The sequence below is a fragment of the Scaptodrosophila lebanonensis genome, unplaced genomic scaffold (assembly GCF_003285725.1).
Source record: "Scaptodrosophila lebanonensis strain 11010-0011.00,11010-0021.00 unplaced genomic scaffold, SlebRS2 tig00000053-arrow-pilon, whole genome shotgun sequence".
NCBI lineage: Eukaryota > Metazoa > Arthropoda > Insecta > Diptera > Drosophilidae > Scaptodrosophila > Scaptodrosophila lebanonensis.
The window spans coordinates 1,771,953-1,785,892 of record NW_022060548.1 but is presented as its reverse complement, the minus strand read 5'-3'; the positions used below and the strand labels follow the sequence as shown (position 1 = coordinate 1,785,892).

At 41.8% G+C, this 13,940-nt stretch overlaps 3 protein-coding genes across 6 annotated transcripts; 1 reads left to right on the top strand and 2 right to left on the bottom strand.

Moving 5' to 3' along the window:
* The first annotated feature begins 276 nt into the window (after window positions 1–276).
* On the top strand, window positions 277–2,375 carry LOC115624079 (O-phosphoseryl-tRNA(Sec) selenium transferase). Its single transcript, XM_030518669.1, has 4 exons — window positions 277–390; window positions 443–572; window positions 627–1,640; window positions 1,700–2,375. Exons 1-4 carry the CDS (start codon window positions 277–279, stop codon window positions 1,864–1,866), a joined length of 1,425 nt encoding a protein of 474 aa, XP_030374529.1. The 3' UTR covers window positions 1,867–2,375.
* Window positions 2,376–2,386: 11 nt separating this feature from the next.
* Window positions 2,387–6,019, bottom strand: LOC115624078 (paramyosin). Its single transcript, XM_030518668.1, has 3 exons — window positions 5,860–6,019; window positions 3,838–5,796; window positions 2,387–3,650 (listed from the first exon to the last, which is right to left on the bottom strand). The coding sequence occupies exons 1-3, from the start codon at window positions 5,980–5,982 to the stop codon at window positions 2,481–2,483; spliced, it is 3,252 nt and encodes a 1,083-aa protein (XP_030374528.1). The 5' UTR covers window positions 5,983–6,019; the 3' UTR covers window positions 2,387–2,480.
* Window positions 6,020–6,241: 222 nt separating this feature from the next.
* Window positions 6,242–13,812, bottom strand: LOC115623429 (regulator of gene activity). 4 transcript variants are annotated; one of them, XM_030517761.1, is made up of 8 exons: window positions 12,744–13,812; window positions 9,531–9,666; window positions 9,237–9,415; window positions 8,482–8,734; window positions 7,349–7,855; window positions 6,784–6,988; window positions 6,557–6,721; window positions 6,242–6,493 (listed from the first exon to the last, which is right to left on the bottom strand). In XM_030517761.1, exons 1-8 carry the CDS (start codon window positions 12,753–12,755, stop codon window positions 6,274–6,276), a joined length of 1,677 nt encoding a protein of 558 aa, XP_030373621.1. In that variant the 5' UTR covers window positions 12,756–13,812; the 3' UTR covers window positions 6,242–6,273. The 4 variants fall into 4 exon arrangements, with proteins under 4 accessions (XP_030373621.1, XP_030373618.1, XP_030373620.1 ...); XM_030517760.1 differs by having other exon boundaries at window positions 6,274–6,493; window positions 8,500–8,734; window positions 9,237–9,436; window positions 12,744–13,810; XM_030517759.1 differs by having other exon boundaries at window positions 6,274–6,493; window positions 9,237–9,436; window positions 12,638–13,809.
* Between the last annotated feature and the right edge of the window lie 128 nt (window positions 13,813–13,940).

The following is a 13,940-nucleotide window of genomic DNA, read 5'->3' as shown; positions in this document are numbered from 1 at the left end:
AACTATGTGTATCGCATTAAGATATTTATCTGTCAAGGGTTAATTAAAAAAAAATTAATTGTCCAACTCAAGACAGATTCTAAATAAGGATTAAACAAGCAAAGAAAAATGATTAATGACTAAGTTAATGTTAATTCTGCCCAATGCCCATGTGCTTTTAAATATTTACCTTCATATCCCACCAAAACGCTACTACATTCAATTTCAACCGTTGTGAAACACTGTCGCTTATAGTTTGATGCGATTTATTAAAGGGATTTCAAATTAGAAGCTGCAATGAGTTTTGGTGACTTAAAGATTAGCGAAAAACTGGTTCCAAAAAACTACATGAGCCTGGGCGTAGCCGCTCAGCGCTCCAAACAGCGTGCCTTTAAGGAGCTTTTAGAAGAGGTAAAATAAAAACACTACCGTTGAGCGATAGCTACAAGATTTTGGATTGCAGCGCAAATGGCCCGAGCATGGCTGGCCAGATGAACATATCGAGGAGCTGGTGCATCAAGTGGCTGGTCTAGACAGCAACAATTTCGGTCACAACGTTGGAATGGGAGAGCGAGAGGCGCGCATTGCCTGTAGTAAGTAACAGAGCAATTAATATTTAAATCTACAACTATATTTGTTTCTCGTAGAACTCGTTGCAAGGCGGCATTACAATTTTGGTCATGGTATTGGACGTTCCGGCGACCTGCTGGAGGCGCAGCCAAAGGCAGCCGGCTCCACATTGCTGGCAAATTTGACAAACTCTTTGCTACAGCAGCTTATTCAGATGCTGGGCATACGCAGCTGTCGGTGCTGCTTTCTTGTCCCGGTAGCTACAGGTATGACGCTAACCCTGTGCTTTCAGTCTCTGCGCAAGAGCCGCCCTCTGGCTAAATATGTGCTCTGGTCTCGCATAGACCAGAAGTCGTGCTTCAAGGCTATAACTGCCGCCGGCTTGCAACCCATCATCATAGCTGGTACACTGCTGCCTGAGGAGAAGGCGTTGATCACAAATGTTGCTGCGTTTGAGCAGCAATTGGCGCAGCTCGATCCCGCCCAGATTCTATGCCTCTATACGACAACAAGCTGTTTCGCTCCACGCAACAGCGACGATATTGTGGCCATTGCTAAGCTTGCAGCCAATGCCGGAGTGCCGCATGTGATAAACAATGCCTACGGGCTGCAGTGCAGCAAACTAACGCATCAGCTGGAGCAAGCCCAGCGGGTAGGACGTGTAGATTACTTTGTGCAGAGCACCGATAAGAATCTAATGGTACCTGTTGGTGGCGCCATTGTAGCCTCATTTGATGAACAATCGCTTCAGCAGGTGGCTAGCACCTATGCGGGTCGCGCCTCCTCCTCCCAAACACTCGATGTCTTCATGACGCTCCTTTCACTTGGCCGTGATGGCTACTTGAGACTAGTGAGTGAACGAAAACAAAATTTCCTTTATTTGCGGGAGAGACTTCAGGAATTTGCGGCAACACATGGAGAGCGTGTTCCCGACACCAAAATGAACGGCATATCTCTGGCATTGACACTGGAAACGTTGTCTGCTATAGGCATTACATCGCTAGGTGCCATGTTACACACACGTGGTGTCTCGGGCGTGCGTGTTGTGCCGATGGGTGTGAATAAGTCTATTGATGGCTATGAGTTTGCCAGTGAGTTATAAAATTACAGCACCATGGACAGATCTTTAAAGCTTGGCATACATTTGCAGATTTTGGCGCCCATCACGAGGACTACAAACAGCCATATCTGACTGTGGCTGCCGCCTTGGGTGTAACGCGTCCTGAAATTGATAAATTTTTTACGGTACTAGATAGGTGCTGGACAGAGTACAAGAAAATGAAAGCCACATCACTAGATTTAAGTTCTACAAAGTGATTATATCCCTACAAAAATAAAAGGGAGAAAATTAGCTAGAAAGAGTCTGCGGGCCAGACTCCAAAAAACCTAGTATCTATTTAAACAAATTTCATATTTGTATAACTTTAATTAATACCATTAATTTATAATTGGGAAAACAAAGGCACTAATGGGACATAATTATTAGTAACAGTTGCTGAGTTGGGTCCATCAGTGTTGAACTGCCACACAAAAGCGACAATAACTGTAGCCAGGACCTCGATCGCACTGCTAGTTGCTCCCGCAAGATGCCCGCTGTGTCAAGTGTAGCGAAGAGAATAGCACCAATTTGGCCACCAAGACATCAGATGACCTGGCTAAATGCCTGGCCGTATAATGCTTACCTCATTCTCGCAGTCACGCTAACTCGACCTCAGATTTCGCTCAAAACCAACTATGTATATATTTTCAACTTCCCGTGATACTAATTTCCCTCTCACTAAACCAAATCGTATTTTCGGTAATCTACATTCTTGGACATTTAATAAATAACGGAATGTTAAAAATCATACTATGTTTAGTAGTTTTGATGTGCATATAAAAACAATTGGCAATTTGTACTGTAAACAATTAGATATATCCTAGTATTAGTTCTACTTATTGCTCGGTAAGTTTTCCTTGTCGCGAACTTGAGCCGAATGCGGCCTATCCTTCTGTTTATGTTGGTGGGAGAGCTTCGATGCCGTCCCAGTCGGCAAGGTGCTTGTCGTCTGTGGAGTATTCGAGGCAGCCAGCTCCCGACTTTTGTGTTCGAGTCGCTGATTCATGGTCATTTCAATTTTGGCCAGTGATAGCTCATACTCAGCCTTAATACGCTCATACTCGCGCTTCATGTGCGCCTCCTTGTCCTCTGCATAGATTTTATAGTTTTGAGCAGTTCTTTTGGCAGACTGATATCGCATCTGGGCTGCCCGCATAGCCTCTTCGTGGGTTTCGCGCAGCGTTTCCAATTTGTTGCGCCATTCGTTTTCCACTTGGTTTACAGATTTGCGATGCTCCTCCCATTGCGTCATCACGGCCTTCATGGATTGACGCTCTGATTCGATGGTCTCGTGGCGTTCCTGCAGTTCATTTATTAGCTCGGCAATGCGCTGATTCTTGGCATGCAGATCGTTTCGACACATCTGCAGCATTACTTTCTGTTTTTCTAAAGCCGCCTGATGGCTCTGGTCCTTATTGGCCAAGATTTCTTCAATTTTTTCGCGCTCTGCTAATATAGTTTGCTTCAGCAGCTCCACTTCGTTTTGGCGCTGCTGCAGCTCGCTGGTCACCAATTTATACTCGCGTTGCAGGCACAGACTCTTCTCCTCCGTCTGTTGCAGGCGTGCCATAAAGCGTTTGAGTTCAACGGCAAACAGTTTGGCCATTTCATCACGCACGCGCTGCTCGATGCGTTTGATGCGTGCCTGATTCATGGCGTTTGGTGAGTCAGCATCACCGCCGCCTGGAGATGCGGTAGGGTTGGGTGTTGGCGCAGCACTGGAACTAACCTCTGCAGCTGATTGTGGAGTCAGCTTTGGTGAGGTTATGCTATTGAGGCCCTCGCGTTCTGCTGGACTGCAATGCAATTTAATATACTCTTCAAATTCTGCGGCCTTGGTCTTAAGCTCAGTAATCAAGCGTTCTTGTTTCTCCGCAAGGGCTATCTTATCCTCGAGCTGTCTCTGCAACTCCTTGGATTCTTGCACTTCTCGCGTGAGATCCTCAAGCTGCTTGCGTTGCATCGTATTGACATTGTTCATTTTTAACATCTGGATTTCAGCCTGCAGAAAATACAAAAAAGAAATAGTTAATTAAACTATGCTTTAAAGAACAGAAGTTGTAAAGAATATTGAATATAGTTACTATTGTATGCACTTAACATAAAATCAAATTTAAAACTCATAGCCATACAAATAAAAGAAATGTAATTTTGAATTTTAGGCATAGACGGTAATTTGCTGATCTCACCTTTGTTATCTCAGCCAGATGATCCATGCATTTGCTGCAATTCTGCTCGTTCTTTTCCCTGGCTGCCTTGAGCTCTGCTTGACGCTCCTGCTCCGTCTTTTGTCGGAGCGCCTGCAATTCTCGCTCGTGGCACAATTTTTCTGTCTCTAATATTTTGGCTAGTTCTTCGGATTTCAGCTCGGCCAGCTGCAATGTGCGCTGCAGACTGGCCACCTGCTCGCGTTGCTCCTGCAGTTCCTTTATGCTGTCGGAGTCGCGAAGCTTAAGCAGCTGATAGGACATGGCCTCTTTCTCGTTGGCTATGTCTGCGTACAGTTTTTTGAGGCGCTCCACTTCGCTTTGGGCATCCTTCAGCAAGATTTTGTGGCGCTCCAGCTCCAAGCGTAAACTATCGGCAGTAGCCCGCGAGCGCAGCTGGCGATTATCCTGCTGCAGTTGCTCATAGTTACGTTTGAGGCTATCGTGTTCCTGTCTATGCTGCTCCAAGTCCAACTGTACATTCGAGAGGCGCTCTTCAATTTCCTTACGCTCGAGTGCTTGAAGGGCCCGCTCCTGCTGCAAAGATTCCCGCTGCGCCTGGAGCACATCCAGTTCCTTTTGTAGGGCGCTCAACTTGGACTCGTTGAGGGATTTGTGTTGCTCGCCTACGAGCTCGCTTTCTAGCATTTTTATGCGCGACTCTAAACGCATTTTCTCCTCCTTAATAGTGGCCACCAACACCAGAGATTTGTTCTCTTGTTCACGCAATGTACGCACCTCGCACTGACGCTCCTCCAGTTGCTTCTCCAGCTTCCGTACCTCCTCGCGTTTCTGTTTGAGATTTCCAAGAGCCCGATACAATTCCGTCTTGATGTGGCCAATGCGATCCACAGTATCCAGTGGCGTGCTGCCCACTAGGCGTCCCGGCTGCACTTGGCTCAAGCGGCCACCAGGTGTATCGTCTGTTTGATGTTGCTGAAGTAGCGTATCCATCAAATCGAGCTCGGCTGTGGTGCCATTGAGACGCTCATTGAGCGTAGCTATCGTCTGTTCCATGCTGGCCACCTGAGCATGCAAATCCGCAATGCATTGCTGCTGCCGTAAATATTCCGTCTCATAGTTGGGTTTAGCGGCCAATTGATTAAAACGTCGCTGCGCAACGTCTAAGGCACTGTTCAGCTCATTGATCTTTCCCGCCTTGTCCAACAACATGGTCTCGTGGCTGGACTGTAGAGCATTATACCGCGTATGCATTGTGTCCAGTTCCTGTTTCTTCTTATCTAACTGATCGCTCATCTGGCTAAGCTGCTGCTGCATCAGCTCCATTTGGGCACGCTGCTTTTCTTCCAGCTGTTTGACGCGGAACTCAGCAGTGCGATCATCACGTTTGTGAAAATCACGCTCCACCATATCATATTTACGTTGAACATCCGCCAGCAGAGACTGTGCCGTCTCTAACTGACCAGCTAGTTGATTATTCTCCGATTCCAGATCCCTCTTCTCGCCACGCAATTTCTCAATGATGCTGTCCAGATTCGAACATTTCTCTTTGCTATCCACAAGCAGTTCATGTGTATGTTGCTTCTCGCGCAGCGCACGCTCCAATTCTGCTTCCGTGATGGTTAAACGCTTCTGATATTCATCGCATTTCTTGTGCATATCTTTAGCCCTTTGATTAATGTTGTTTACTTCATGAGTTTTGGATTCCAGCATCATTTTCAGATTATGTATTTCGGTATCATAGTTCGCGTTTTGTAGTTCTTGTTGGTGGTGCTGCCCCTGCCATGGCTGTTGTTGATGCAAATGATGATTTGGCATTGGTAACGGCAATGGCAGTGGCGACGGTACTGACTCTGGCACTGGAAGCTTTGGGGGCAAAATATCAGAATGAAAATTTGATGTCGAGCCAATTGTGCTCTCATTGTCATCGTTGTCATCGTCATCTAAATCATCAAAGGCATTTTCCAATAAATTTCCCAACTAAAATATGGTATAAGCCAATTAAGCAAAAAATGCTTTTATACTAAAAATTCCAACACTTACTTCCTCTTCGCGTCTCTTCTGATCCTGCAGCATCTCCTCTTCCTCCTGACGATCAAGCGTCGAATTTATTTTCAACGGCTCAGCAGCCTCAAAAAGACTTACGCCTGGTGTGTTGGAATCCATAGCTATTAACACTAAATTTTGCGCTAATAATTAACAAATAAAGTACGTTTAAATTCAAGCATCAGGCGCAAGCGCTGCGAAGACATCGCAACTGTATTATTTCCAAATATTGGTGTGTATACACTTTTACTTTTTCTACTTGAAGTTGGCTGTGTTTCAGCGGCAGTGTTGGAAAACATAACATTTAAAACAAACACTCGGAGGGGTGGCGCGCGTTTATTCGTATTCAAAGCCGTCCCTCATAATAAAAACATAAGTGTTCTTTTTCATATTTTTTCATTTTTATTATTATTATACAGACTGTCCATTCATAAACGCACTTATATTGGGACATTTATCTAATTTCTCGGCATCTATTTGGAAAACCTTGGACAAACGTTTCCAACTTTGCGCATCAAAGTAGTAGAAGGTGCCACGCTCTTTTGTACCATTTTTTTCATATTGATTCATGCCAGGAATTCGAGTTATCCAAATTTTCTCCTCCACAAGATACCGCCATTCACGACTGTGCCTGCAATTGTAATTTATTCATTAATAATCTACCATAATTAACGTTATTTATTTCCCAACTTACAACTCGGCTGCTGCCATCAATTGCATCATATCGCCGATATTCGTATAGAACAGAAAAAAGAGCAGATCTTCTTGCAGTTTTTTCAGTAGCGGCGCGTTGAGTTTATCTTTTATCGCGAAATTAATCAGATATTCGGGTGGCACGTTGAACTCAATGTCTTGTGCTCTGTAAAACAATAACAAAGGTGTTTTACAATTTATTAATAAAATGCTTAAGTTTCGTCACACCTGCAGGGCAGTTCCGAGTACGGTCCTGCGAATGTTGGATGCAAACTCTCTTGTGAATTCAGATTCAATCCCAGACCCGTCAGATCAGTGCCCAAAGACAACGCCACCAGATTTGGATCCGATTCGGCGGCACGAATGAATGTCAGCAGGCCCACCATGCCAAACTGATTATTCACCATGCTCGCTGGTATGTTTGTGACCTTGCCTGTAAAAGCAGAAACTAATTTATAACGACACATTTATATAATATAAAAGACACCCACAAACACAAATCATAGGTACAATACATAAATTTTTAGCACACTCGCATTTTGGGAAATCTTTTGGACAGGATATATGAGATATAGACAAACAAATCAAGACCTTTGCCAAACTAACTCGATAGCTTTAGTTATTAAATCGATCCTTATGTGCTAAAAAACAAAACAAAAGTCAGGGACTCGACAAATGTAGTATTGGGTTTCGCCATTCGTAGCTATAAATTGAACATTTGTTTTTGCATTTTAAGGGCACTCGAAAAATAAAAGTGCCAAATCTGATAACTTTCTTCTCTCCATTCACTCACCATCTGGCGATGTTTGAACGCCACTTTTCACAAGTTTATCATTGCTGGAATTATCGTTCAGATGCTCGTTGCCGCTGCCGCTGCTACCACCACTGCCCAGTCCACCGCCGACTCCCATCATCGCATTACTGCCAGTTACACTATTGACACCGCTGCTGCCTCCTCCCACTAATCCTACATGCGTCGAACTCACGCCCACACTAGAACTGGATGAGTTGCCTCCAACCACAACACCACCGATTCCACTGCCCACTGCGCCGAGACCATTTCCACCAACAATGCCACCACTGCCACCTCCGCTGCCACCACCACCGCTGACAATAATCGAATTCATTGCCTTTTCCGTGCCATCCAGATTGTTATCTGTAACGCCACCACCAGCGCCGCTGCTGTTCCCAACTGCGTTCGTTGTGCCGTCCGAGTTTTGAGTGCCCGGTAACGCAGGGAAGTCCTCATTGGACATCGTGAATTCCGATTGCTCTGACGTTGGCTGCTTCACCATGCCAACTGCAAATATGCGCGCCATGATAAGTCAAACGAAATGAAATGGATATAGACTACAGACTAGGATTGGGACACACAAACTAAAAAGTTACTGAATTAGTTACATATTCCAATGCATACAACTTAGCACAATCTATTGGCAATAAAACAAAATTAAATTAGTTACAGAATAGTGAAAACAAAAAAATAAATTTAATCGGGTTAACACAAAAATCATACAATAAAAAGATTTAGAGAACCGTAGACCATTTAAAAATTTAAATAATGCCCTTAAGAAGTGATATATGAGTAACTGGAGAACTAGGAGTTCCACATAGATAATAATAAATGCAAAAAATAAAAGAAAATGAATGTGTGACTTTTTTTGTACCTCAATTCAGTTAAGTTCTACATTTTACGTTTAAGTAAGTAAAGCGCATACGAGTATAATGCATTTTTAAAGTCAATTCCAACCACTAGTTCCCCAGTTACATGGGTATATAATTATATATTATTAATAATTATATATTAAAATTGTTTTATGTAAGCATTTTTTTTTAAAGCGCACCAAGCCGCGTATTACATACAAACATAACAAATAATTGTAACAGAAATTAAATTAAAAAATTGGATTTTTTCGTTGAACTCACAAGAGGTAAAAAAATTACCATAAGCTTTACTGCCCGGCGGCTGGAGCGGATTCGATTGGGGCAGTGACTGATCGTTTTGACCGCGCGCATTTGTCAGCGATGGAAACTCCGTGGGATCGAGTAGCGCAGGTGTGGTCGAATCTGGGCCACTGCCGCCACTGAATACACTGTGGAAATTATTTAAAGGACCACCGCCGCCAGCGCCCGTGCCATAACCGCCGCGGCTCGTTTGAATGAAGTTTCCCATGTTCGACTGGAACGGATTAAAATAATTTTAATATATTCGTTTCGATATAGAGAGTTTCGATGTAGAAAGAAGCAGCAAATAATAAAAATTACACTTTAACAAACTACGATATTTCTCCTAAATTGATTGTATTAAGCTACAGCTGGGTTTTGTGGATGATTTAAAAATGCTTAATTCGATATGTAGATTTGAATTAAATAAATAAATTAGGAAATTGCCTCCTGCAATCAATTGAAACAAAAAGCTTTACATTCAATTGGTAGTTTTCACTCATTGATAATAGATTAGGTTGATGTGTTTCAGTCTCTGACCATTGCTATGCAATACTATATAAGAAATGCTATAATTTTGAAATACTGATATTTTGAAAAACATGTATGTACGCCTCTTAAGATCAGACTTGTTATATATACATATGAATGAACATATAAAATTTTTTTTGGAATATTGAAACTGCTCTAGGATGGGTTCTTTACTGTAGCACTAATTTTAGATATGTTATACTCACCATGGGACCGCCACCGAGACCACCCTGCATGGCACGCCGCTCCACGAATGCTCCCCTCTGGCCGAATATATTCGCATTGCGATTGCCACTGGAGAGAGCAGGTCCGCCGACAGACAGTTGCGTACTGCGATTAGGCGAGAGTTGAGGCTGTTGTTGCGTTTGGCCATAATTCGCTGCGCCTGGATAAGAAGTGGCGAAATCTGCGCTCAGTTAGAGACACACACGCACACACACAGATTGTTTGGTTTACACATTTTGTGGGGGGATAATATACATGCAATCGGTCAAACTTACCGGTTTGAAACATGCCTGACGTGGGCGTTACATGGCCAGACAGTGAGCTACCACCGAAGCCGCCTGTTGTTCGACCCGATAATGTAGCGTTTGCTATGCTTCTTGGGGGTTGTTGAAAATTTAAATTCGCCATAATCTGCAAAAGAAAATGTAGGTGTGTGGGTTACTTAGACCGTTCGACAATTATTTACGTCTCTTTTTAAATAGTGTTGTGTTTGCCTAGCATTGTTATTTTTGCTGTTGTTATTACTGCGGTCGCTTGCATCAGAGATTACGCACCTAAGCCTTTGGGAAGATGGTACCTGCGCCAATTAATGAAAATCCGATAACGATCGAACGATCACACACAGAGACATGGCTTTTTAACACACATGCTTGCATTATTATATGTGTGTGTAGATAGATATTGCTTAAAATGCTTTGGAACTTATCCGTGTAATTATTATGTAAGCTAACAACTAGACATGGTCGGTTGAAGACACTAAAATAAATATTTTGTATTACGTCTACAACTGTGACATTTGAGATTATTAAAAAAAAACTCTCGTTACACAAGAATACAATACAATACGTATAGGCATTGTGAAGTGTTTATTTTTTAAAATTTATTAAATTACCAATTTATCTTTTAATTTATAATCTAATTCATCAATTAAAAACATACAAAATGCTACGTTCAGACAAATTATTCATTAAATTGTTAAAGAAAGCCATGAAGAGTAAATCAACAACCGATTTAGTAGTAAAACATTTTTGTATAGCATTGTTATTGTTTTTTCACCTTTAAAAAAATAACTTAACTATTTGCCTATATGATCGTAGCTTAAGAGGATGCTATCGGAAGTGCTATACGGAGAGGTAAGTTAAGCTTCTACATAATGGCAATTTCAATTAAACAAATTGAATTGTAGGTGCAGTTTGTTTGCGCGCAAAAGTTAATCATTAAAACGCAAAACTGTAAATCTGCTTATCAAGCTATATACACAATACCTATGTATGTCACAACATATGAGGCGCTAAATTCGACAATAACATTTATGTTTTTGTGACTCATTAGCACATTTACATACAAACACACATACGAGGCATATTTTTAAATATATGTATATAAATTCAAAGCATATGTAAACAAACAACAATAACAAATGTAGATATACATGGTCGTGTACGTACATAAGTACGTTTGTATGTTTCTTCAAGGAGAGAGACAGTCAGCACCTTTCTGATAACAATGCGCACGCAGCTAATTTGTCACACAAACTAAACATATGCATGTACACTCAAATAAAAATAAACAACCGAATATAGATGCCTATTTTACGATTTTTCTATTTAGTTTATCGCCCTGGTAGAGCCAAGGCCAAAGTGCCTATTTATTTACTACTAAGGGAGACGCAAAATTTGCTATCAGCCGCTTTATTATTTCGGTGTAATTGAATGTATAAATTATTGCAATGGCGATAAAACGACGCAAGTAAACAAATATGTACGCGCTTTGCAACACTGAGAGATGAAGCCAATTGGTAGCAATGGCTGCGCATCAGCTGCTCTGAATGTAACATACAATGCATAAGCGGGTTTTTAAAAAACAAAAAATTACAAATAATTTAAATAGCTGAAACTAACAATGGAAAGAAAGGCAAGGCGGGTGAGCGAACAAGAACAATAGCGGGTCGCTCGATTGTTGACAGTAAATGGGGGCAATTATTGTCGAATTCGCAGCAAAAAATCTAGAATGGCAGCCTGCGAGCTCAAAGGATGCAATGTGGCATATGTATATGATGAGAGGTAGGGAGGTAGAGACAGGCAGACTAACCTTATTTGCTTCACTGACTTCACAAGCTGTCGCGCTTTTGAGCCCTTTTCACTTTTGCTGCGCTTGGCTTGGCCTGTTATTTAAAAATGCCACAAAAACGACGACGACAACGTAAAACAAGAAAGGAAGTGTCTCAAAACAACAGTGAAGAGAGTGGAAACAACAACTATAGTATCAAAAGTGGCAGCAGACAAAATGAAAAAGGATACGCCATGCACTTGCCTACGTGTGCGTGTGAGAGGGAGCGTAGTCATAAACTTGCCTGCCTGGTCTGACGATCAATTATAAGTGCAAAACGAGAGCTCAGTCAACACAAACATACATGTGTATGTACTTGTCTTCAAACACTTATATTTGCTTGTATTAGTTATCACGCACTACACTTAATATCAGCCTACATACTAGAGATGAGCATGGGCCGGCTTTTTTCAGTCCGACACGAAGTGGCCACGAATTTAAAGCACTGGCATGTCGAAAATGTATGAATACGCTAAATGTTTTATTAAATTTACTTTTTTATTGGAGTTTTAACAAAACTTTTAAATACGTTGCTCTGCATAAACTTAATAGAGGCATAACATGGTACAATTTTAACCGAAACAGGTTTCAGTTTTCTAAAATCAAGCATCGCCCTACGTTACAACTGATTGATCCAAGCCAATTTTTTGTTAATTATGTTATTTTATAAAATAAAATAATCGGAAGATACCATTTAGGTATCAATCTATCTTATTTCCTGTTTGGAAATTAGTTCATTATTTATTTTCGAGAAACTAATAAATAAATTAATGTTTTTTGATAGTGTTACTTTTAGGTTTTAAAGTATTTCCTGCCGCCTTGAAAGACGACCGTTCGTGTGTACGAGTGCCAAAAGCAAAATCACGGCCCAAGTCCATTTCTAAATATTGCCGCCGCAGGTAAAACACACACATTAATGCACATCAAAGCGGGCGCAGGTAACATATTCGTACACAGAAAGAACTACTTCTATATTGGTATGCATCTTTTCTAATTTTGTTTATTTTTGATCGTTCGAAGTTCACCAGCTGACCGATCGCCGACTACAGCGCTGCGCAACACTGGCGCCAAAACTATTTACAAATACAAGCAAAAAGCCAGCCAGCGAACCAAAATCAAATGACTTTGATTTAAAGTTTGACCAATTAACAGAACAACTACAATAACGACTTGATTATGAGGTGCTCACGTATAATTGCGTGCGTTGTCACTAGCCTTGAAAACTGATTCAAATTGTCTAGCCAACAACAATAGCAACAGCCTCTCTACTCACCTAGATTAATGTTAAATGATACCTCGGCTTCTTCTTCTTCCACGATTCCTGCTTTTTTCAAACGACTGCAGCCAACAACAACATACACTGAACTGTTGGTTCTCACCGCATCTAACATTCCAAAGCGCCTGGGCAACGTCGTCGTCGTCGACCGTCTGATGGATCGTCCTCGACCTCCGCGCGTTGAGGTTTTTGTCAAATGATACGGTTCTTACTATAATATTGTTATTTTTTTAAATAAAACTCCTCCAATGCTGGAGGCTATCAAAGGTTAGGGTCAGCGTTTAATGCTGTTGGCGCGCGCACAATTTTTATATTGTATTAAAAATGGCACTCACACACATGCACACACTAATGCGTGTGTGTGGAAACGGTATAAGCGCGGCGACTGATGGAGTCTCCGAACGGGACGCGCACAGGATATATATATATACTATATGCTCTCACACTTGCACGCACACATACACACGTACATAAATGCGCCAAGTGTAACAAAACGTGCGGGAGAGGTTAGTTAGTAATTTTCCGCGCCGTGTTCTCGTCCCTAAAAATGTTGCATATATGTTTGTCTTGTATATGTATGTACACATATACGAGTGTAGGTGTTTGTTTGTATGTATTCGCTGGTGTTGGTCGTGGTCTCGTCTTCGTTGTCGTCGCCACACGAAAAGGAGTTCCGAAGCGCTTTTTATATGTGCCTTCTGAGAAGTGCAAAGTTTTTTTTGTGGCTGTCTGGTGCTCCCAGCGGCCGCACGTACACACGTACACTTATGCAAATTCGCACAAAACTACCGATTTTTTATATTTTTGTTGTTAATTTCGCAACGCTATGCACTGTGTAATAGGCTTTTTCGCAATGTTCGCCTCAGGTTGTGTGTAAAAGATATAGTTTATTTTTTGTAAGTATGTAAATAATTGCTTGCTATTGCGCTGTTGCCTCCGCTGCTGCTTCTTCCTCGCTGTGTGTGTGTCTCTGCCTTTGTTTTCTCAGTTCATTGAAATTTCACCCGAGCAAATTGGCGATTTGTTGGCTGTAGACTTGCGTATTTTTTACGCGTCACACAATGCAGCGCACATTGATTAAATACATACGATATTGTATAGTTTACAATTGGTATCCAATAAACAATAGTTTAGCACTGGAGTGGCTAAAAGTGCACACAAAAATCGTCCGCAAAAAACTTTGTGGTCAGTCACGAATACAAACACAGAAAACGAGTAGAGATGTTAAATTTAGCATCGATGCCGATACGGTCGATGTTGTGATGTTAATGCATCTATCGAAAGCGTACTCGAAAAAATT